Here is a 24842-nt window from a genome sequence, read left to right as displayed (position 1 = left end):
CCATTTATGCTCCAGCTGAGGCCATGTTTTCCTTTAGGCTGTCTTGTGGGGTTTTTCCCTTAAGTGCTCCTTCAGTTGCTTCCTTGTTTTGGCTCATTCCTTGACCTTGCAGCCCTCTGAGGCCTGTGCTGGTTGGCACGTGGGGCAGCAGGCTCATGCCCAGTGGCTGTGAGGGGCAGTGCCTGCTGCCTTCCATGTGTGGAGAGTGGTGCCTTCCCCCTGCCCTCATCCAAGCCGAAGACCTGGAGGAGAGAGCTAGCAGTTTGAAGTGTATGGTAGGTACCAGGCTTAGTGTATTAAAACAGCACTGGCACCACTGGGCAAAAATGCAAATGCTTCATGTCAATTTTTTGATGGGGTAAAATAGAGTGTAAATGCAGTGTGTTGTGAATTAGTCTGAATAAAGCTGCTTTCTGTTAGTGTGCTGAAATGGTTGGAAACGTGGTAATTCGTAAGATTCTTATTAGAAGAAAAAACAAACAGAAGACTGCTAAAAGCTGTTCTAAAGATAATGATATTATGTTTCAGTTTTCTTTTAACTGATCTTTCCATCCAAGTGTGGGGAAAAGTGGGAGCGCAGAAATAGATAGGTGCTTTGTATGTCACTTTAATAAAATTTTGGTACTGTACACATTTAATAGAGTACCAGATTTTGGGCATAGTCATTACTTTTGGATTGTCTGTAATGACGTTCAAGCCAAAGGTTTATTATTCAGTTGGCTATCTCCTGAATTGCTCTCAGATTTAAATTAATTGCTGAAATATGCTTTCCTCCTGTACCAAAACCCACCCTTTTTGAGGCTGATTTTTTTCTATATTTGCTTGTAGTGAAGAAAATAAGCAACTACATTTTATTTGCAGAGCATGAAATTAATCTTTACTTCCTTTTAAAAGCAGTCTGGCATGGATTCAAATACTTGTAACCTGAGGCTATGAAATTGAGCAAACTGCGATAGTTTGATACATGACCAAAACTAACAAAACAAAAAATCTATGGCCATGTTTTTGGGTACCATAAAATGACATGCTTCCTTGGAAGGAAGCAGTCTATTCTGTTTTAGGTAGCTGAAAATCTGCATGTTAATGCACACTGGATGAAGTCTGGAGCTGAGAAATACCAGACTAAGAAGTCTTAGTGCAGTCTATGCCTTGACTTTTACTGCTTCAATATGTAGCTGTAAAACAATAATTTCATAATAATTTTAATATCAGAGATTGAAAAGAGTTAAGTGTTTTATTATGCTTCTGTGACTATAAGGTTGTAGAGTGCATTCAGCCTGAAAGTACAACCTGATAGCTCTCAGCTTTAGGCCTTTCCTCCAGTAGTGAGTCTGACTGGATATGGCGGAAGCCATCTTGTTAGTGCCACAACCAGTAAAGCGCAGCTCCTCGCTGGCTGAAGTCCGTTTTGTTCAGGTGTTGTGCTTCTACACGGTTGTTATATGGCTGTATTTGTTGTTTCATCAAGCTGTGGAAACTTGAATCTCTTAATCTTTCTTCATAAATCACCCTTCTTTCAACTCTTGTTATCACTTTGTCAGTATTTTTCAGGCCTAGAGCTGAGTGGATTATGTAAAGCTATTGACTCCACAGTACTGTATATATAAAGGTGATCATCCCTTGATGTGGAGCAGCTTATCTTTATGTATGAAATTATAAAATAATATGATTTTATATTATAGGCTTTTAGAAGGATTGATAGGAAGTCTGTAAGTGACAACACTATGGCTGGGATTTCATCCTTTCTGCAGGTGATCCTGAAGTCTACAGGTTAGCAGACGAATGTTCTTAAATCTAAACAACCTTGGTATAGAGGCAAACCTTCAGAAATATTATAAGAGTAATATACATATGCACTGTATCAGAGCGATACATGTATCATACAAAATCATTGGATGTGAATGAACAACTTCCACAGAGTAGAGTCATGTTCTTCCCACAGTAAGATTTATTGCCTGGTTCTAAGAAATGCCTTAATTTTCAAGGGGGGTTGTGGTGGTGCAAATAGCATTATTTTTGTGGCAGAAACATGGCAAAGAGTTCTTTGCAAATGAAAGTCTGTCATTTTACCAATAAAACTGACAGTCTGGAGCAAAATTTGAAATACATCATTATTTTCCAAGAGAAACTCCAAGAGGAGTTATTTTTTCTTTGCGTTTAATGTGTAACATTCTCTCTAGCATTTAGCAAAAATATCAAATCATCGCAGCAGAAAATAACAGTTTAAAGTAGTGTTCTGAGAATACAATAGGCTATAGTAACATCAGTGCAACTTTTCATTATTAGAATTTAGTATTATCTTGAACTAACCACAGCGTGTGAGCTCTGAACAGCATTGTCTTCATACTGCCCTACAAAAATGCGATATGCATTTGGTAGTATACCCGGTTAATCTTTCTACTGGTGCAGCTCACCGCTGTCTTGTGCTTCTAATTGGAAACTTACACTTTTGAAGGAAAAAAAGTAACTTGTAATGGCAAATCCACTCAATTGTAGGTCTTAAAACAAACAAACAAACAAAACACCTGCGTGAAGCATGACTGCATAGTCTCAGCCCAATTCTGAACATCAGACATCAGATGGAAAAGTGACTAAATCCAGGGTGGCTGAATTCAATCTAACTCCACCATGTTGTCACCTCTGGTAGCAGGAAAGTACACAGCTTTGACATGAATGGACATAGGAGAATGTTGTCTTTCTTCTTACCCCTAGAAAAAGTGCCAGAGGCTTAGCAGTGAACAAGCTGTTTAGGAAGGCTACAAAATGGCATGCCTGTATGCTGAAATACTGCATTTAGTCACATCCTTTGTTCAGAAGAGATCAAGAAGATGATCATGAAGTTAACTTCCAACAGAGTGTTCCCCTACGAGGTTCAGTAGGGTGGCAGGTATAATCCTGTGCTTCATTAAACACAGTTTTTTTGTGCTGAGGCATCTTTCCATAGCGATTGTTTTACTACTACTTTCCACATTTCAGACAAAACATACTTGTTATGAATGCTTGTCTTTCACAATCCAAGAATATTTAGTTAAATTAATGATTCTAATGCAAAGAACATTAGCTGTGTGAGAGGAATACTTTTCCGTTTACCCTGACATTTTTTTTAATGTTTGAGGAAAATGGTGATTTTTTTTTTCAGATCCAAATGCACTCAAACCAGACCAAAAATCAGTAACTACATACGACAGCATATTCACTAGTCTGACTACTGACACGAAGGGCAATCTTGAACCTCAGTTTCTGGCTGCTTCCCTGACTAAAAGAACACTACAGTTTTATTTCATCAGCTACGTTAGTTACACTTCCTGTCCTGATAAATGTGTGTTACAAAGTCCAAAAGCACTTGAAGTTATCAAATTGCCTTTGATTACTTAAGTCTAAATAATGTATCAACCTTTCATCACCCTGAAGAAGAACTTTTAAGGTATTCCACTACTGATACTTGTTCTCAAAAAAAAAACAAAACAACCCCCTATTTTTTCCCCTAATCTGTATTCATTTGGTTTAATAATTCACTTTCTCTCCTGTAAATTCTTGTTTTTTTTCTGTGCATTCCTTGCCATTTAATTTCAAGAAGACCGAAGTTTGAAATTAACCGTGATGTATTGGCTATTATTACTGTAGTTATCGAAAGGCATATTACGAGAGACACCAGTAGTTCTGCTGACCCTATTCACATTAAGTTTGTACTGCTTTAAGTATCAATTTGAAACTCTGCTAATGTAGTTGTACTTACAAGGGATATGTAATACAAAACTAGGCATGTGTTTGCTTTTTAGCTGCCAAAACATCTGTTTCCATTGTACAGTAGAAGTCCTGCAAGATGGGATTCTTTTGAGATATGTGGTTAAACCATTGTTTCTTTGAAGGCCACGTTTACAGCTAATGCAAGCACAGACAAATTTGTACGTATAGCAAGGAGTCTATCCCAGAACTGATACAGTCTGACATCAGTGAATGGCCTAAATCAATTTGCAAACTCAGTGAATAGTTTTAGGATAAGCTTCTTTAATGTGAAGTATGCTGGCTCTTCCTGCAATCATTCACTAATTGGGCTTGTGCTCACCTAGTACTTTGACCTATGACATCCTCACTAAAATAGCCAAATAAGTCAAAGTAGTTTTTTTTTTTTGTGAGTTGCAGATTATTTAAGCCCTTTTTTTGTAATTATCTATATTTAGTGAATTTTCTGATCCTCTGTCACAAGAAAGTGTTCTGAGGACCGTTCTCCAGTGCAGGTTCTGTTTTCTTCTGCCCCAAGCAAAGACAGCTTTCTTTTATGGGTTAAGGAATACTTTGGAAGTAGTTGTTGAATTTTCCCTGATGTGAGCTGATGAGGAAAGACCAGTCCACGGGAACTGTCTGCATCCTTTCTTGGGGCCAGGTAACCTTTGGACTCTAGAAACTCTTGCAATATTTTCTTTTTAGCTTTGTACAAAGACCTTTCACCTGACTAAGACAGCTGGCTACAAATCTAGCATCCCCAGGGCATTCCTGAGTTTTCATAGCTAAGGATAAGATGGATATATCTTTCTTTTATATTTACTGAGCTTTCAGCAACTCCAGAAAATAGCCGACAAAGGCCTTCTTCACTATTTTACTGGCATGTTGCTTCTATATTCTTATTTCATCTGTGTCTAAAGAACTATACAGAAACATTTCTCTTGATGAGTAAGTAAGCATTATGTGATGTCAAAAGAGAATTTCTCATGTAATTTCTAATGACAGAGCACCCTGATTTCACAAGATAGATGTATGTTTGAGATTTTAGCAGGTGTTCAAGTCAAAGTTACTAGATTGCAGCTGTCTGCTTTGGATCTTGTTCTGGCATTGGTACTCATTCTCAGTAGTTTACTTCACTAATACTTCTGTTAATTTCTGATATCCAATATGAATATAGAAGGATCTGCTCTTTAGCAAGTATAAGCATTACATTATGTACTTTTTTAGAAGTACTTTGCAGCTAGTTCTGGCTGATGAATATTTTGACTTTGTACATGCTATATGCCTAACACATTCCAAAAGACATGTTGACAATTTGTAGAGCAACAGGTGTGAAAATTGTGATAAACAGAGGCTGATAAAAGCTTCATGAAACAAAGTTGTTTTAAAACATCTAGTATCACTTGAGATTAAAAAATAATAATAAATCATTTTTCAGAAAAATGGAAAGAAAAGAAAAAGCTTTAAAACTGTAATTCAATGTTTTTGTTTGTTTTTAGGTTATATCTAGGCTAAATATGGCTTAAACCACTGATAGTCTGGGACAACATTTTTTCATCCCTTTCTATACCTCCTGACCTCTGCTAGCTACAAATGCCCAAGTGTCTAGGAGAAAGGAAAATGTTTGTGCTTTTATATGAATTAAAGCTAGTCTTACACGTTTCTTTCTTTAGAATGAAGTGAAAGGGTACAGAATAGAATTGTGTACATACTGTTCGGTAACTCACAGCCAGTTGTGCAAGGAAATAATTTGCTACTACAAAATCATTCTAAATTTCATATGACCTACCTTTGTATACCTTTTTATTCTTTCATTATTTGTGTCATTTAAAAATTTAGTGTCAAATCTGCTAATGCACCTATCTTATCTGGAAGACATCTGAAGATGTAGTCTTTGTATAGACAAGTAAGAACAGGAAAGTGTCTTCTCAAGCAAATACATACTTCTCAGCCGTGTGTAGGTAGGGAACAAAGTTAGCTGATTTGAAAATCTAGCTGTTTCTTCCACACAACTGCCTCTTCCCTTCCTTCTTCATTTAAAATCTGTCATTTACTTCGTTTATTTTTTTTTAATTTCCACAGGTATTCATGTCCTCCAGAGTAATCTGAAATAGCTGCTTTTTCTACATGATCAGAAGGAGCTGACAGCATGGATGGACAGAAGAGGGCCATATTCAAGAAAGGTTTGGAAATTCTTTGTTTAATTCTGATTCTCTGCTGCTAAGAGATGGTGTTACCTGGTGCAGTTAACAATGTAGAGTCTAATCTAAATGTGTTTTGAGAACCTCATGTTTTTGAAGTTGAAGTTTAAGGTTCCTAGTGTTGTGTTATCTGGTCCCTAAATGATGGATTTCCAAATGTGGTGACATTGTTCTGGAATGCTGTGCAGTTTAGTAGAGCTCATCCAATTAAAAATCACATATACATACATATATATATATATGTATACATATATATATATATATATGTATGTATGTATGTGTATATATATAAGGGTATGGATATATGATGAAACTGATGCTTCCCATAAATGTGTGGAAAAAGTTCACTGGCCATTTTTGTGTGTAGTGAATTTCTAGAACCTACGTATTTATAGAAGTCTGTATTTGTGTGGTAGTATACATGTTCTACCAGAGTTAGGAGCAGTTGATCAAAACTTTCATGAAAAACATTTCCGTGTCTTTTATGTCTGTAGTAGTAAGCATGCATTGGTTGAAGAATATCAACCAGCCTGAGCTTGGAGGTAAAGACCATCTCTAGAACTGTTACCAGCATAGCATGTTGAATGCATATGAAATCTGCCTACAGATTAAGCAATAGAACCATAAAAAGTAAATGTTGCTTAAGTATCTTTTCATATTATCACTTGTATCATACCTGTGATTTTTAAGGCAGATCTTAACTTAATTCTTACACTGAACAGTATCTTCTGGAAATCTTGGTAATCTTTAAAATGGTTACTCCAGACTAAAGTACTGTATGGGTTGAAAGATCTGGTCCCCGATTTTTAGGACATAGTCTCTTGGAAATGTGCTGTAATTCTAATTGTTAAATTACTTAAAATGAGCAGCTTAGCTTACTATAAAATTACGAAAAGCAAATAGCAAACTAAGATGTGACAGCTTTCTTCCCTTTTTAATCCAACTTCTCTTTCCCTTCTGAGGAAGCTTTGTCCCTTATTTCTCTTTATTTATGCTGAGCTTATAATGGTTCCTGCAACTATTTGTATGGAAAAGTTTGAAAGAAGCTGGCATTGTATATACAACGTACACAGCTTGCTTTTCTTGCAATCATGGGCTTTATTTCATCTCTGCGTCATTATGGTTATGATGGAAATTCTGTTGTGGCAAGCATCCTGACTGCAGATTTTTAATAAGATCCCCTCTGTGCTCGATAAGTATAGATTCAATTCTCAGTGAACTTCTACAGTAACTCTTGTATTTGGATATTGTATTATTTTCCCTTCGTTACACAAGAGTAACTAAAAAGTTATGGGTGGTCACAAATTTACAGAGTTTGGCAGCAAATAGTTGTGGCAAAAAACATCTCCCTGTTGCAGGAGGATATTCAGTGACTGGCAATGCAATAGGGAAATTCAGATGTAATTTACATATGTGGTGATTTTTTTTTTTTAGGTGGATCTTTTATTCATTCTAGAGCTAACTTCTACATTGAGAGAGTGGTTAAAAACTAGTTTATCTCTATTGTCTGATTCCAAATTTTTGGCTTAATATTTCAGTGTCAGAGCTGACCACAACAAACCACAAAATTGCCTTAATGAATAACCTTGAATGTATATGGGGGAATTTCTGGCCACCAGAGAGCTGTGCATAAGCATTTATTGGGTAGTCCCACTTCCTAGTGCACCAATAAAAATAAGAGCCTAAAGGTCATTGCAACTAGTGTAGATTACAGGAATCCCCGATGTATCAGTAGTGACGAGAACCAAAAGAAGTCCTTAAGGTAATTTTCTTCCTCCTTGCTTTCTGTTCTGTGTGTACCCTGCTTAGGACTTAGCCTTCATGGCTAACTACACACACACATGCACACTAATATCCCAGTGAGAAAGTTAATATTCCAATATGGTCATACACATAGAGTCCACGCAGATGGCAGAAGTAGGGTTCCATTCTGTGTTAAATGAGATGGTAAGTTTGTAAATGAGTGTAGAATGGTGTAACAGGTATGCTTACAGCTCGGAATACAAGTCAGAGAGAAAGGATGACAAGGAGTAAAATTCATGCTAGTCCCTATGGAGGTTAATAACAGTTGTGATAAGTAGTAAAATACAGAAGAGAGGAACTGAAATGTGAAATTCCTTGATACAGCTTATTACAGGCTCAGGTGGAAGACGGGTACAAATTTCTCCTCATAATTATCTGTCTACTTAAAGCCAAATAAATTAGAGATGCTTGGGGGGAAAAAAGAAGACAAACCATACTCTCTTGCTCAAAGAACAACATTGTAAAAATTATCTTTTGTTCTTAATTGAATATAATGTAAGATTGTTACCTACCTTAAGTTCTCTAAAAAAGATGCTACTCCTAGCCCACTCGACAATGGAGAAGAGGGTTTGGTCAGCCATTTTACACATAAGCCCAAATGTGTTGAGCTTCTCGTGTTTGCTTCTGTTGGCTTGCTCCTGCTGCAGATATGCCATGATCTTAGCTTGGACTTGTGGCTCATCTGGCTCACATTTGAGGAGTTCCAATATCAGATGTGGAATACTTGCTGGTGAGCTTGTTTGGTAACTATCCATGTATGAGTATCCCATTATTGACTCTGGTGAGCTAGTGTAAGGGTCAGGGTACTCAGACTTGATAGCACGGCTTGGAAAATGGCCATATGTTTGGTAACCTTGCAAGCTGCCGTGGGGTGGCATTGTCATACTAATCGGAGAGGTTACAAAGGGACTTCTGTCATAGTCTGTAGGAGGCAAGGCAGTGTGGTTCAGAGGTAGGCCTTTGGAGGCAGAATGGATGTTCTGGATCGCAGAGGATATTGTCAGGTCAGTTGGCATTGCTTGGATCACCTGAGTCATGGCTTCCAGTTTAAGTCCATTTGCTCGGATAAGAGCTTTCTTCTGCTGCTTCAGTGCCCTGTCTCTCTTGTACATTGGTCCAAACTTGTTTCTACCGCCACGCATTCGGTCAGCTCGCACAGCTGTCAGGGGAGAGAAGTACATCGTAACGAAAACTTGAAATCAACATTCTTTAAAGAAACATAGTAAGACAGAGCAGAAATGTAAAAATGTAACTGCATGATTTTTTTTCAATTTCAAAGTAGTACTTTTGTTCCTGAAGGAAAAAAAATTATTAAATGTCCCTTTTTTCAGGTAATTTAAATATACCATGCATGTCACTAACATGAAAGAACTGCTCTTTACATTGATTAGGAGACAGGGACAAACACAATGGTTGGCTGCAGGAATTTCACACCTACTATAGGATCATGTGGAGATTTCAATGTATATTTGATTTTGTCAAGCTACTATGTCATTAAGAAACAAGGGCTGATGTCCAAAATTTGAGATGTATCCAGTGGACCCCACTGTCTCATTATAATCATTCTATTACTGCCTTCTACTGCAGCAAAACATCTGAAACGTAAATTGTAAAATGTTCAGTAGTCACAAAGGGGAATATGTTTTTCTTGGCAAAAAAGGAAATATTTTCTTTTGAGGATTCTGTTCAAATTGGTGTAGAACTTGGAAAAAAAAATCTAGATATCTGAACAGCTTTACAGAAATGTTTAGCTGCAGTTGGAATGTGCAGAGAGAAAGCTGTCAGCTCACTGCCTTCCATGTGGAAGGTGGAAGTGACACGGAAACTATTGGCGCTGTTCTGGCTTGTAATATCTCCGGAATTAGGAATAATTAAAACAAATCCACTTCAACAGCTGCCTTGGGAATCATACTGGTGGTCTCTGTCACAGCAGTGTCTGTCACCATGGTATATATGTAATGGTCTGGCGAGGAGCTCCCACCAAGCCCACCTTGCCCAGCGGCAATTAGATGGAAAGAGGAACCTTTGACAACCTGGTGACATGTTGAGACTGCTGAGATTGCTGGAGGTTAAGTTCTTGAGCTTTTTATCTTAGGGATTAGTAGAACATTAAAAATTTATTATGAATGCTAGATACGCATAATACTGTACATTATCATAAGGACTTTAACGTTTAATGATTTTTTTTGGTCCATGGTAATTTATGAACTAGACTTTAAGGCTATATATATCACTATCAGGGAAATACACATAAATGTCACAAACATTTACAGTTATGGAAGTACGCATTCTTCTGATTTTCTAAATAGAGGAAAAGTTGTGTGTGTACAGCTAAGGAAGTTAAAGTACATTTCAAAAGTATCTTTAAAAATACATGTACTTTACTTACATTTGTAGAAAAAATGCTTCTACTATTGCTGCTGAATGTTGATATTGAGTGAAATGCAGGAATTTAAAATAAATCACCATGCTGCTAAATGTAATTAACTTTAAACATGTATATACAGTATCCTTCCAAGTATTCTAGAATTAACTGTAAGCCAAATTCTATTAGCACATACTCTCATGTAACTCCCACAGATATTAGGGTGTATTGCTTGTAATTGCAGAAGCACAAAATTCAGTCCCATATCATTGTCAGCAATTGAGAGGTGTTAGAAGTAGCAGTAGTTACAGGTATTTTGTCCTCATTCTTTATGTCAACAATGAGAAAAGGATTTTTTACTGTTATTTTACTGTTTGAATTTGGAAGACTGTGGGATTCAGAATGTTTAGTGCAGTGTCAGTGCTGAGTCTCGTGGGCGATTGGAGTAGTGCTGAATTCATCAGACTGCAGGAGGCTGAGTATTCTGTTGATCTTCAGTTATATCAACAGATTTCTGTTGCCAAACTCAGGTGACAGGGGCTTATGCTGTATGGTTCTGTTAAAGGTTTATTGTATCTCTTACTGGTCTGATTCTTCCTTTAAGTGTCAGGTGAATGTGATTTCAGTATGATTTTAAAAATAAGGATTTTATAAGCTTGTCCTTGGTCAAGCAGAAATTCCATTTGCTGTGAAATCTGAATTTTAGTATTCTATACATCAAAGTTAAAGTTGTGTATATGAGTCTCACATTTTAATCAGAATGATAATTGTGCATTGCATTATCTCAAAGGGTATTGTACACTTCTCATTCTTCTCTGTACCTGAGAGAGCCAAATGAAGTCAAAAAATACACTTCAAAATTCTTACTCTTTCATTAGTACTAACATCTCAGGTGTAGCATCACAAAAAATATAGGATGTAATTTAAGAGATTTTGTTCTTTAATCCCAAAGCAGGTCAGTGTGAGAAGTACACATTTTCTCTCTCACTTATGCCACATTATTAGAAGATATTATTTAAAAAAACAAACAAACAACCAGACAAAATAGAAATAAAATTGGATCACTGTCTGTAACAATGACTTTTTAAAATCTGGACTCTTCTTATAAAAAGACTTAATTTAGGTTAAACATTAAATAGAGCTGCAAAACTAATTTCCATACTATCTAGATCCCTTCATTCAAAAGCTCAAAAGTACTGAAATATCAAAACATATGTATATGAAATTTGAGTTTATGGTTTTGACTAGGCTTTAGTGACTTTCCATTTACTCATTAGATTTCCTTTAGAGAGCAACAATTTAATTGAACTCACAAAGTTACCTTTTACTGTAACTTCAAAAACATGATAAATACATAGCATATTTTTTATAAACCAGTATGTATCATATGTAGTCCTTATTTTTCAGGAATTAATCTATAGTTGACAATATGAGCAAAACGTATAGGGCTTACCTTCTAATTTCATTCCAACGCTTAGGCATTTTTGAAATCGACAGTAAGGACATCGTTTTCTCTGTGTTTTGTCAATCTGGCAATTCTGATTTTCTATACATGTGTACCTTTTGTTATTCTGGACTGTTCGCTTAAAGAATCCCTGCATGATAGACACAAAAGTTAGCCTCTGTTGCTTGAACAGTGTTTCAGCATTTTATTTTACAGAAATCACTGTAGTGTATTTTTCATACACCACTTGAGAACTTCTGAAGTTATATGGTTTACTTTAAATTACAGAGAGCCGTACCCAGGAGAAAACCACCAGAGTCTAGAGGTTTTCCTGTATTAGGGCTATGTTTTATACACTTACGTCAAAGCTTAACAAGACTGGCTATAGTCTCCTGTGCCCCTAGCAGTGGTAGCAGCAGTAGAGAGGTTGACCAGCTCTTTTTGTATTTCTTAATAATTGTAAAATGACTGAAGTGTTCCCTGGAAAGTAATTCTATATGAAATAAGTAGGAACACTATGGCAAAGATAACAGAAATACAGAATACCTCCTGCTAATGTACATCCCAATGGTGCATGCTAAAGGCATAAGTGCTTGTTATTCACTTCTCATTGATTTTTTTTTTTAATGAAAATATAATGTGCTAAGTTAATTTTCCCATGCCACTAAATACCTTAAATTGCATTGTTCTAGCAAAGGAGGTTCCTTTACAGGGCATTACTTAAAAAATTGCAAAGAACTTAAAACATTTTTACATGACAAATTTGACATGCTATAAATTTGAAACTGTTTAAACTCTTTTGTATAATAGAATCATTCAGATATATGCAACTCATGTTTGAAGATAAATTAACAAATATTTTATTCTCAGAATTAGTAATTTAATTATACAATAGCTACTCGACTCTGTGTCAAGTGAGCTCTGAGAGTATATAGTTTGTATAAAAAAGTGCAAGGTCATCACAATCCCAGAAATTTACATGATAATGTTGAAGGATGGAAAATCTTAAGAAAGCTGCATTAGACTTTGCAAAACTGCTCTGTATTGAGAATACTTTTTCACTTTATCCTCCGGGAACAGCAATGCTCTAAATGTATATAAATCAACTAAAATCAATATTTAGGACAGTTAGGAAGGAAAGGTGTTCTTTAGCTACATCGCTTTACAACAGCAAAACACTTAAAAGCAGTGATAAAGCTCCAATTCAAACCAGTCCAAGTTGTTTCTTTCCATCTGTACAAATATGATTGGTGAGATCTCAAATGCTTTGGTGGTTAATTTTTCATGTGATTAACAAGAAACACATCAGAAGTAAGCCAAATTATTACACATCCATATTTTTCAATTATCTGTTTTTTTCCTGTTTGTTTGGAACTTTTTTGGGCTGTACTTCTGTTTGTATGAAGAAATTGGTACAGAACCTTGCAGCTTTCACAGGTGAGAAGTCCGTAATGGTACCCAGACACTTTGTCTCCACAGACTGGACACAGTTCCTCAAGGTCTTCATCATAAGAGTAATTCACCATTTTAAACTGAGACACTGGGAAAAGGAGAGAGAGCACATTCAATTAGAGTTACGTGAATAGCTCACTTTTTCTGCAACTGTTTTCGTCTAGAGGGAAAGCTCTTTAAGCACGCCGCTGCGAACTGCAAAAAGTTTTATTTTTAAAAGCGGAGCTTGCACGGGAACGCGTAACTTTTCCCCAACTGCAAAGCCGCGTGATACTTGGCAGGTGGGACACAACCCCGCCGGCTCCTCGCCTTCCTGCTCTAAATATGAACACTTCCCGAGCGCCCGCGACCCAGCGCCGTGTTTGCGGCATCCCCAACTGCCTGAATTCATCCAAATCCGAAAGTAGCCGAGGACGGGCTTTAAAAAGGCGGGACGCGAAGCTGGAAGTGCCGCCGGCGGACAGTAACCGCGTTCGTTTCCTTTCGACTTTTCTTGCAGCGCCAGCCCGCAAATATTTGCTGAGCCCCAGCGCGTCCCGCAGCCCCGCCGGGTACCCACTCGCCGAAGCGGCGAGCTCGGGGCGAGCTGGGCTGGGGGCAGCTCGCCCCTGGGGCTCCGGGTGCGGCTGGCGGGGTCCTGCTGGGCAAGGACGGCGGCGGCGGGGGGCTCCCGAGCGAGGCGAGCGGCACCCTCGGGCTGCTGCCTCCGGCACGCCGCGGCTCGGGGCAGGGGAGCGGCCGCAGTCCGCTCCCTGCCAGAGCCTGGGGAGGACTCGGAGGAGGGCCCGGCACGGTCCCCCCCTTCTGCTCCCGGCCGCTGGGAGCGAGTTCCCCTCCTCGCAGGAAAACCCGAGTGGGAAAGCAGGGGGTTTCCGAGCGCCGCGCCCTGGCACCGAGCCTCCTCCGAGGGCGAGAGAAGGGGAGGAGAGGAGAGGGCTGGGCTGGGCTGGCCGCCCCCAGCACCTCCGCGGCCCCCGGCCCACCCCGCGCCGTCTTCCCAGCAGGTCCCGGGAGGAGAGGGCAGAATTTCGAAAGAGCGGCCGGGACCGGAGTTTCCACCGCGGGGGAGGGCGGAGCGGGCAGGGTCCGAGCACCGGGCAGCCGCCCCCTCCCGGGGCAGCCCTCGGACGGGGGCTCCGCTGCCCCCCGGTGGCATTCCCAGCCCGGGCATCCCGCTGCCACCCCCGAAGTTTCGCACCGCCGCCACCTGCGCTGCGCCCGGGGGACAGCCCGGTGCCGCTCGGGGCCCCGGGGGCGGCTCACGGGGTGTCCTCTGCAGGACCCCCCCGCAGCTCCGCCGCCGCCAACTTGGCGAGAGTTTTTGGGGCGGCCCGGGGCTGAGCCCCCGCTGGCCGGGCGGACCCGAGCACGGCGTCCCGAGAAAGGCTCCCCCCGGCCAGCGCCGGGAGCCGGCGGCCCCAAACTTTTTGGCAGGACGAAGGGGCGCCTCGCCAGAGGGGTGGGAGCCGAGCGTGAGCGGAGGGGGAGCGCCGTGCCCGTCCCCCCTTACCTTGCATGTTTTCCGGCATCTGCCCCTGTTCCCCATTCGACCGGGCGAGTCCCAGGGCCTCCGTCTCCACTTTGGGCAGCATGACAAGGCGGCTGCGGGCCGGGCTGGGGGCTCCGTGACCGTCCGCGACACCAGCACCTGGACACGGCAGCACAGATTTAGCTGGACCAAGGGGCGCTCGGCGGCCGCTGCCTCTTCCTCCTCCTCTTCCTCCTCCTCCTCTTTCCTCCCTCTGCTCCACGCCAGCCCTTGCCCTGCTGCCGCGGGAGCACCGAGCGGCCCCGGCCGCCGGGAAGCGCCGCCGGGTGCCCGCGGCTGCGGTGGTCGGGCTGCAGGCGGCGGGGGCGGAGAGGAGAGGAGGAGGAGGAGGAAGGTCGGGGGGCGCAGGAGAGGAAGGGGCGACCCCGGGAGCCCGCAGCGGCTCCGCCCGGGGCTCAGCGCGGCGGCAGCCCGGCGCCCCGATCCATGCGGAGCGGCACAGTGCACGGGAGCGCTCTGCCGCCGCTGGTGCTGCTGGACAGGGTTCCCACCCCCGTCCCCCTCCTCCCTTCCTCCCTCCTCCTCCTCCTCCTTCTTCCCCCCCCCCCCCTTTTCCCCCGCCACAAGTGCGGAGGTGCCGAGTCAGGACCTCCAGCCCCTGGCCCGCGGGGAGGCGCTCCCGGAGCCCGGGGGCTGCGGGGCGCGGGGGGCTCCGGCGGAGGGGGGCACTGACACCGCCCTCGCAGCCAGGAAGGCAGGGCCGCGATGAGCAACACCCTCACACGCGCACACACACACACACACACACACACACACACACACACACGAGCAGAACCCAGTCGCCCCCCGCCTGCTGGTTGGGTCGGGGGCCGGGGCTGCGGTCACCCCCCCCCCCAGCCCCAGCGGAGCCCCCCCGGGCACCAGCCCGGCTGCGCCTCCCTGCCCCGGGCAGCCCCTCGGCAGTCCCCTGGGGCCGGCGGCGGCTGCGGGACCCCCGGCGCTCGCCTTCCCTGCGGGCGGGGGGCAGCGGGAACCTGGAATAAGCGGGCAGGAGCCGCGCTTGAGCTCACCCTACCTAGTCTGGCTTTTCGGGGCTCCCTTCCCTAAAACTTCTTGCGAAACGTGCCGCTGCACCGTTTGCGCAAAAGCCAGTGCCCTGGCGGAGCCGTGCCTCCCTTCCCCGGCCGGCACTGCCTGCAGAGCTGTCCCGAACCGCTCGTTTCGTGCCTGGGCGGTGAGATCCGGGGGGCCCCGCGGCACGGCGGGGGCCGGGGGTCCGGGCTGCCCGGTGACCCCGGCCGGACCCCCCGCCCACCCCCGCCGGGGCCCACCGGGGCGGGCTGAGCGGCTCCTGCCCCTTCTGCCGCCCGCGCTGCTTCCGTGCGCTCAGCGCCGTTGTGCGCGCTCCGAGGTGAAACCCTTTGGCGGTGAGAGGTGCTTCCGACCCAAGGCGAGGCGCGGCACTGCCCGCAGCGCGGGTGCCTCGTTTCCTATCGATTGGGGCGGATTGGGTAAAAGCTGCCCCCGGTGCGGACTTGCTGAGCGCCGGGGGCGATCGAAAGATGGGGCGCGGGGGGGGACCGGCCACCTGCGGCCACGGGCCCGGGCGCGCCGCGGTCCTCACGCTTTGAACCTCCCGCAGCCACCGAGCGGGAGAAGAGCTCTTCGTCTAAAGCAGCGCACATCCCGAGCCAGCCCTGCCCCGGCAGCGCTGAAATCGATTTTCTCTCATTCCTTTCCCTCTCCGCGCAGGGTTTGGCAGTTCGGGGACGGACCCAACGCGCAGAGAGGCTGGGACCTCTCGGGCTCCTTCCCTTCTCCCGTTCCCCTCGGTGCCGGGCAGCCTCGCTCTGTACCCAGGCTGTTCCTCCGCTTACAATTTCACATCCTAGCGGTTCGCCTCCAACGAGTTTTAGCGGGGGGACGTGGCGAGCTGCGGGCCCGGCCGGCTGAAGGCTGAGGCCGCAAGCCGCCCGCAGGGAGAGCGGGGATGCCCGCGCCTCCGGGCCGAAACAGGTGGGGCTGAGCCCCCGCCTGGGCCCTGGCTGTGCGGGCTGCGACCCCCGCTCTCACCGCACCGCCCGCGCCCGCTCCCGGCAGCCCGGAGGGCTGAGGGTCCCCACGGGAGAGCAGCCGTCGGAGCACGGCCCCGCGGGCTCGCCGGCAGGCCTCGGCACGCCTGGGTGCCGCGCAGCGGTGGGGCGCCGTCGGGGAACCAGGTGCTGCTTTCCCTGCCGGCCCCGCTGCGGGGAGGCGCCCCGGGACTTCTGCTCCGGGAACGGCACCCGCGTTTCGGGAGAAAGCCGGGGGAGAAGAAAACCCCGAGCCCGGACAGGGCAGGAGGGAGCCGCCGGGGTGGGACGGGACGGGACGGGACGGCCGCCTGTGCCCCGGCGGAGGGGCTCTCCCCGGCCACCCCCTCGGGTCCGGCCCTAGCCCCCGTCCCCGAGCGCTTCGCTCCCCCCCGTGGGCTCAGTGTCATTCCTCCGGGAAGGCTTTGGAGCCCGTTCAAAGTGTACATCGCAAAGCTGCTCCGCGAGCTATCGCCATAGATGAAAATACTTTGGAGTGGTTATTACACATCCACGTTTCTCCGAAGTAACAGTTTAGGGCAGTACACATTATAAATGATACCTGGTCCCTTGTGGCTACATTTAATTTAACATGGAGTTCCAGCTCTCACGATTGCCTTGAGCAACCTTAATTACCCTTTCTTCTAATCTCTTCTCCATTCCTTACTAAGTTCTCCAAACTTTTTTTTTTTTTTTTTTTAAATGTGATTTCTCTCCTGAGTTTGCCTGCCTTGTTCTGACTTTGCCTGAAGGTCTTGATTGACGCGTGTAATTATAATTATAAAAGATGATGGCTCGGGGAGCCTCCAGCAGCCTTGATTAGTACAAGGATCAAGACCTGGAATATTTTATACTTCCCTATTTAAATGTATGTACATTTACATTAAAAAAACGCCGTCTAATTTTAAATAATCTGAAGCTTCTTCCACCTCTCTGTTTTCAAGGCGGAGGGTTCTGTGTGATGCTATTTGAAGGCAGGCTCCCATTTCTTACAGCTTCAAAGAGGCCACAGAACCCGGGCAATTTTTCCCCTAAGCGGGGACATTTCCATCTCTGAGGATCTGCTCGAGGAGCACCAAACAGCACGCTCCCTTCTACCTCCGCGCAGGGAAGTGCCCCGAAGGTTTCATTTACCTTCCCAGCAAGCAAACTCCAGCGAGAGCTTTTTTGGCGGGAGTGTTCAAGACAAACTTCGCAGAAACAAATGAGAGAAATTAATGAAAGACTGGAAAGTTTCTGCTGGGAAGTCTAAATGCGACGCCAATCAACAAGACTCACAGGGAAGTCTTTAAGGAGAGAAATCCGCATCCTCTCCCCCGTCCTCTCCCACTGAGCGCTCACATGTGCAGCCCCAGAGTCAAGCTGCGCAATCGCTCCCTGAAACCAGTGGCTTCAGCCAACCTGTCCCGGCACACCGCCCGCCCCACACACGGCCCCACACACCGCCCCAAACACCGCCCCAGCCCCGGGGAAATGCCCCGGAGCAGGCAGCGGGGGACAGCGGGCGGCGTGCGCAGGAGCCCTCTGCAGCTGCGGCGTTTGTAATGCGTGTGCGGCAGCATCTCACACACCCCCCCGCACAACTTTACGAGACTGTTTGTACCAGGGAATATGCATTTATCACAAGCTTTTCTTTTCTTTTCTTTTTTCTTTTCTTTTCTTTTCTTTTCTTTTCTTTTCTTTTCTTTTCTTTTCTTTTCTTTTCTTTTCTTTTCTTTTCTTTTCTTTCTTTTCTTTTTTCTCTTTTCCTCTTTTTCCTTCTCTTCTCTTCTCTTCTCTTCTCTTCTCTTCTCTTCTCTTCTCTTCTCTTCTCTTCTCTTCTCTTCTCTTCTCTTCTCTTCTCTTCTCTTCTCTTCTCTTCTCTTCTCTTCTCTTCTCTTCTCTTCTCTTCTCTTCTCTTCTCTTCTCTTCTCTTCTCTTCTCTTCTCTTCTCTTCTCTTCTCTTCTCTTCCTCTCTCCCCGTGTCTTCACCCCTCCCTTGCTTCCTTGTCACAAACAGATCACCCCTGTGCTACAAAGGGGAGGGTTCCCTGAACCTTTCCAAATCGCATAGCCAACGGGCTCTTCTCCTGACTTTGCCGAGGAAATGTTGTGTTTAATTCCTAGGGATTCATTTGGGTGGAGGTTGTTAGTGCCTCCGACTCAGGCTTTAGAAAATAATCTGTCCCTTCTAGAGAACTGGAAAAAACAACCCACAAAAACATACTTTATTTTTCTGCAATGTTTTTGATCCGCTGTCAGCGAAACGGAGTGGGTGCTTCGGGCTGAAATACTTTCTGTAGTAAAACGCACACCACAGAGGATCACTTTCCAAAGCCTGTTGCAATTTTTTCTGCTGCGAATCATTCTCTGCTGCCTTACGGAGAAGTCGATCCTCCCTGGTCCGGAGCAGAGAACATTTCCAAACAGTCAATTATTGACTGAGCAGCTATTTTTAAAGCCCGGCCGAGCTTACCGCCGCACGCTGGAATGCGCCGCTGCCTTATAAACACCTGGCACCGAGGGGTGATGCAAAGCTCGGGGATACTCCAGAGCGAGGAGCGTGTCGGGCCAAGTGGGTGGTAAAGCATCTCCGTGATTGCCCTGCTTTTATTGCTCAGTGAGTCACCGCCGAGGTGGTGGAAGGTGGCGTGAGCCCTCCCCGCGTCCTGCCGCCGCTGCCCCGCTGCGTGCTCCTGCCCGGAGCCTGCCCCGGGGCCGGGGGGCAGCGGAGGGAGGCCGGAGGCTTCCCCGGGCCGGCAGCCCCGGCAGCCTTCGCCACGCGGCGGCCTTTAGGCAGGAAGCACCCCGGGATTCGCAGCCTGCCGGGTTTTCCCTTTTTTTTAACGACCACCGCACGCCTGCCACCGTAGGCAACGCGCGTCCTAGCGCAGCGCTGCCTGGACCTGTTGCCGCTGGCGGTGCTGAGGGGAAAACCTCGCAGGGGACCCACGCCGGGTCCCACCCGCCCGGAGCCGAGCCGCAGCCGCGGTGCGGGGCGGTGGAGGAGCAGCGCTGCCCTCCCGAGCGGCCCCTGCGCTGCGCTGCGTCCCCACCAGCCGCTGCCTGGAGAGAGAATTGATTTCTGTCCTGCGCAGGCAGGCTTAAAAATGAATTTTTTTTTTTTTTTTTTTTTTTTTTTTTTTTCTCAGGCAACTGACCTTGATCTGCCGATGGAAAAAAAAAAATAAAAATGTTTAGGGCTGCTTCTTCCCCCGCTCTCACAAATATTAATTGTGGTTTGAAACTTGGAAAACTTTATTTAAAAAAAAGTAATTTAGTGGCTGATCTTCATCATGAACATATCTCAGCTCGTATATATATGTATCACACAACGTATCTCAGCTCATATATATATATCACACGATTTCTCCACTCATGAGTGTATAACCATGAAACAAACCATGGAAAGATAAAATAGCATAGTTTATACTGAGAATCTTGATAAGGATTGTGCACATAAGCATGTCTGTTCAGTATGTATAAGAATCTATTAATATATATTAATATCTAATGCTGCATACATTAACTATGCAATATCTATCATGTACTCAGATAGTATATGAGTAAACTCCGTGCATTAATAATCACGTGGCATGGGAAGCCGTAATGTTTTTCTCCACACTGCAGCCGAGCACAACTCTTGCTGCAGATAATTCTTCCCTTTCACCCTATATAAAGGCAGCCTGAGAGCTGACCTTTAAATTACCCGCGCGGACGAGTGGCTGGAGGCGTTTTGGCAGCATTGGAGGTTTTCCTCTGGAGACCACAGGCATCATCCTTGATATTATGCCTCATGCATTTGGGTATTTAGACTAACTGGAAAAAATTGGGTGTAAATACTGCCAATTCTGTAAATCGCTCGTTTGCAGTATAACAACGGGAGAAGTATTTAAGGAGAAGAAAATTGCCTAAAAGTCAAAACTAGCATCAAAATGTCCCTGTCATAAACTGCCTGTGACCTGGGTCTTACAGCCCTCACATGGCAGCCCCAAACCGATCACTCCTGGGGAAGCTTTGCCCACACCATTGCTGGCCAAAATCCTCATCCAAACTTTTAAAGGAAATCTTTGCTGTCTTTGTTAGTCATAAGAAACTGCATTATATATGCACTCTAGTAATAATAATACAGAAAAATAAACCTTGCCAAACTCAAGAGCATTAATTATATCATAATACTGTAAACTGCCTGAGGACATACATTAAAATTAAGATGGCAGTAAGTATTATACAAGATGAAAAGCCTCACAGTAAGAAACTGCAAGTAGATTATTTTTCCTGCTCTATAACTATTTTATTTTTCAAGTTAACAAAACAGTTATTTCTGTTAAATAATCATAGCTAGTGCTTATAAAAGTTGCATAGTATCCCTAAAGCCACTGAAAGAGCAGGCTGATTAGAGGAGAAATAAAACTAGCCGAGTAGCTTTGTATTGCCTAGGAAACTGGTAGTGGAAAAAACCATGGCACTTCCATCAACATTTTCAGAAGTCCCTATGATGATCAACATCTGGCAGATAGGATGTACTGCTAAGATAGTGTGGATTCCAGATGCCTTTTTGGCTATTTGACCCTAAATCTACAAGCAAGTGTGGGCAAAGCTTAGTGCCCACTCACACTCCAGCTCCGGGCTGGCTGTGTTTGCTCTCTGAGGGGCAGCTTCAGCCCCGTTTTACTCAGTGGAGGAGCCCTGTTTGCATTCACAGGGGCTGGATTAATTCATTCACTCATTCATACTGCACACCAAGCCATGCCAGCTGGGTGCACCCCCTGGCCCCACGCTGGTGTTGCGAGTGCCCCCGCCAAGGCACCTTCCAGCCTGGGCACAAGGGGCTGGGGCCATGGAGGTCTTGCCAGGGCCCCTCCTGAGCTGCCTCAGCTTGGAGGGGAAAAAACAAGGGAGGAGTTGGGAAGGACTGGGCAAAAGTGAAAGCCTGAGGTGGGATTTACCCTTAAGAACACCTGGCCCTGGTGCAGGTTGTGCTTACACCCTGGGAGGACAGCTTCTTCTTACTCTCTAAGAGCAAATAAGAGTAGGATCCAGCTCCTTCCTACCTGTTCCCCCTACCCTCAAGCAGAAGCCCACAGAGTGGTGCCGGTCACATTTAACCCTGAGCAGTACGTGGTGGCCAGGTTACACATGCTGAGTTGGGTGATTTCAGGGATGCCACCATGACCTCTGGCTGTGCGGTGACACACACGAGCAGAACCCTCCCCAGGCCCAGGACACACAATTCCAGAGTTTCACAGGATTTAGACCTGCTTTTCTTGAGCCACGCTTAATGAACCTGATCTGGTATTTCTGCAATACAGCACACGTGTGAGTGTGTTTTGGAGGTATGATGACAACAGTGCTCTGATAATTTGTGTCTTCTACCAATCTGTCCCTCACATCCACATGGTTTAGAGAACCCAGGCCTGCCGGTCTTTTGGAGACTATGAAGATGACATTTAGCTGGTCAAATATGATGGAGAGGAGTGTCCTATTTTCCCCTCTCCAGGTGTTGTGGATGGGATACCTGAGGGCACTGCCAGTGGGACCATGTGGCTCCCTACGAGGAGAGGCACCGGGATCCCACCCCAGCACACTGCCAGCCAGAGGGCGGGTGGCTGTGGGCCTGGTGGTGCAGTCCATGGGGTGTTATTCTCCTGCCATTCACTCGCAGCACAGCAAAGCTCGCTGTGGTGTTGGGCATGATCCTTGTGCAGGAGGTGTGGGGCAGGAGGAGGGAATGAGAAGGGAGGTCCTGGGGTCTGGCTGTCTGGGACACAGCCAGGTCCCAGGTGGGAGCCCTTCCACAGACACCCTCCCCTTCCTTGGGATAAGCAGCAGCTCCACCCAGGAGATCAAGACCTGGTTCCAGCTAGCTTTGAGGCTATTTCCTGCAGCTGTTGCTGCACCCTCCATCCCCACAGCCCCAGAGCCTCCCTTGATGGCGAGGTGCCCATATCACACCCAGCATCAGGGCAAGTGCCTCGCCTGCATGCAATGACGCACTACGGGGGTAAGAGGAGGAGAGCGAGCCCAGGTGCCCACACCCGGGCCAAAGCTCCCTTCTTTCATCCTTGCCATAAACCACTGTGCCAGGCACAGCCTTGCAAAACCACGGGCGGTGGGACCTGCAGCGTGGCTGGGCGGGCTTGTACAGGCTGAGGAGCCCGCTGCTCCGTGCAGGAGCAGTCTCCTTTGGCACGCCACCTCCAGCGCTGCTGGGGCTCAGCTGCAGCCGCTGCAGCCCTGGCAGCCCAGGGTGCAACGCTCCTCGTGCCGGCAACCGGAGCAACCCGCGCCCGCCTGCTTTCCCAACGGAGAGCGGGTGCCCTTCCATGTGCTGCTGAAAGCATTGGCTTCTTCTCTGCACTAAAGTATTAACCAGCTTTCACTATTCAGCCCACCCCCACTGCATGAATATATACCTGCGGGTTTAGATATTAAAAGGCATCTGCATTTAACATCTGTATTGCTTACAGAAAAAAGCATGAAAGCATTCCTGAGGTTTTATTCAACAAGAACAGTCAGGACAGGAGCAGTTTAAATCTGTTGATAAATTTGTGCTTTTCACGAATGTTTACACACACGCATGATTTCATAGTTATTGGCAATTGTAATATATTAAAAATGCTACCCATTATCCAACGATATATTTGATAATCACATCTTTGAGAAAAAAATCAATCACCCAGTCATCAGCTGCTTTCTTACGTTTTTACATTGCATCATAAAGTTCTCATTAGCCTAAAACCACGTGTAAATTAGTCGGTTTTGTTTCCTTGCCCAATCATAATGATTTCTTTTTCAGTTTGGGCAGCCTCAAGTTTAATATACGTACGCAGAGTCATCAAAACAGAAAACTGTTACTTACCGACTGATGTAAGTCCATGTTTTATAGATTCCTGTATGATGGCCGTGTGAGAACTAGAAGACATTATTAAGTGTAAATATACGGTACCCTTGGGTGCAAGGTGTACAGCATTGAGTACGGAAGAGGTGCAGCCTGTAAACTTTTCTGGCCTTGAGACCCAGGCTATAATAACCTTCAGTGAAAGTCGGCGTGATGAACAACAACAAAAAAATTATCCAAGAATTCAGAAAGTAACAAGCGTGTCTTTCGGTGGACTCTGTACTTTTTCCAGCATTAGTGACCTGCTGTAAACCATGTATCCCATTTCATGATAGTCTCTAATCAGAAGAATTGGAACTTGTGATAGGTTTGGCCCCGTCACGTGATTTTGTACAGCTTGATAAGAGGACCCTGTTATAAAGTGACAGCAAAAGAGATAAGAACTCTTGGCAGATAATGGCAGAGAAATGATTAACCTGGAATGGAGAGGTGCTATGAAGCCCAGAGAGTGGAAGGTTGTAAAGTTGTAGGGTCATAAGATCATACTGAGTGGATGAAAAGCCATACCAATGTAAGTGTAATGACTATAAACTCAGACTTGTGACCCGTCTTCCTGATGTCATCACCTCTTTGCACAGTGGACAGCAAGCACGGTCGGTTTGGCTTCTGTAAACACTCTATGGATGGCAAAGCAAGCAAGCATTAATTCCTTAAAGGAGGCTTGAGAATGTGCCTGGGATTCAGCGCCCTGACTGACAGCAGGCGCGAGCCTCTGCTGGCGGCTTTGTCAGACACAATCACTTTATTGCCCCCAGCCTCGGTCTGGGGACAAGCCCCAGGTTGTGGCCGTTCAGCTGAAGGCGTGCGCTGTTCTCTCAGCGAAGCAGGAGCTTTACGGCATGGCTAAACACCGAGACCCCAGGATTAAGATACGCAGACAGCACTGTGCTCACCTCTGAGGCTGCTGAGGTACGAAGCGCACTCCCAGCACGTCAGAGGGCTGCCCAGGGCTGCTCTGCGAGCGGCGAGCGGCTGCGCTGGGTTCTCAGCTCGGCTGCGGGCATGCCGGGCCACAGGGGAAGGGGATCTGTGGGGGCACCCCAACCCTCCGGGGATCCCTGCGGCCACGGGGCCCCTCTTGGGCACATCGCGGTGCCCGCAGCGGTCGCTGCAGCCTGGAGTCTGCAGTCTGTGGGCGCTTCCTGAGAGCAGGCGTGTGCCTGAGTGCTCAGACGATATCGGATATTTCAGGTGTCTTGAAAAAGAGAGAAGTTATCCCACCGTGGGCTGGATCTGAAGCCTCTTGAAGTCTGCAGGGGTTTTTCTCTTGAAACTTGTGGAGGGCTGTAAAGCAGCATATGCTCTTTCATATGCTTTCTCGCGATGGTTACACTCTGATGATAAAGTGGCAGGTGGGTTACTGAGGGCTCACACTGAGCACCCTCTCAGGCTTCTCCCAGTCAGGCCTGAGCA

The 24842-nt window shown here is 46.0% G+C and overlaps 2 protein-coding genes and 1 long non-coding RNA gene across 4 annotated transcripts in view; 2 read left to right on the top strand and 1 right to left on the bottom strand.

Moving 5' to 3' along the window:
- The window catches only part of NR5A2 (nuclear receptor subfamily 5 group A member 2), an 87260-nt gene extending 63591 nt beyond the window's left edge, over window positions 1-23669 (bottom strand). Inside the window, exons 1-5 of the mRNA XM_068690998.1 lie at window positions 23391-23669; window positions 14499-14636; window positions 12958-13076; window positions 11546-11687; window positions 8240-8886 (exon numbers count right to left, since the gene is read on the bottom strand). Coding sequence (XP_068547099.1) covers window positions 8240-8886; window positions 11546-11687; window positions 12958-13076; window positions 14499-14636; window positions 23391-23454 — 1110 coding nt within the window. The 5' untranslated portion in view covers window positions 23455-23669. The remainder of the gene's footprint in view (window positions 1-8239; window positions 8887-11545; window positions 11688-12957; window positions 13077-14498; window positions 14637-23390) is intronic.
- On the top strand, window positions 21-14518 carry LOC137860590 (translation initiation factor IF-2). 2 transcript variants are annotated; one of them, XM_068691002.1, is made up of 3 exons: window positions 21-268; window positions 5806-5906; window positions 13016-14518. In XM_068691002.1, the coding sequence occupies exon 3, from the start codon at window positions 13313-13315 to the stop codon at window positions 14327-14329; it is 1017 nt and encodes a 338-aa protein (XP_068547103.1). In that variant the 5' UTR covers window positions 21-268; window positions 5806-5906; window positions 13016-13312; the 3' UTR covers window positions 14330-14518. The 2 variants fall into 2 exon arrangements, with proteins under 2 accessions (XP_068547103.1, XP_068547100.1); XM_068690999.1 differs by having other exon boundaries at window positions 23-275.
- Window positions 23670-23896: 227 nt separating the features above from the next.
- The window catches only part of LOC137860594 (uncharacterized), a 116289-nt gene continuing 115343 nt past the window's right edge, over window positions 23897-24842 (top strand). The window contains exon 1 of the long non-coding RNA XR_011099071.1: window positions 23897-24338. This is a non-coding gene — a long non-coding RNA (uncharacterized lncRNA). The remainder of the gene's footprint in view (window positions 24339-24842) is intronic.

Source organism: Anas acuta, chromosome 8 (genome assembly GCF_963932015.1).
Source record: "Anas acuta chromosome 8, bAnaAcu1.1, whole genome shotgun sequence".
Classification (NCBI taxonomy): domain Eukaryota; kingdom Metazoa; phylum Chordata; class Aves; order Anseriformes; family Anatidae; genus Anas; species Anas acuta.
The sequence above is the reverse complement of the archived record's forward strand: the minus strand, read 5'-3'. Positions and strand labels throughout refer to the sequence as shown.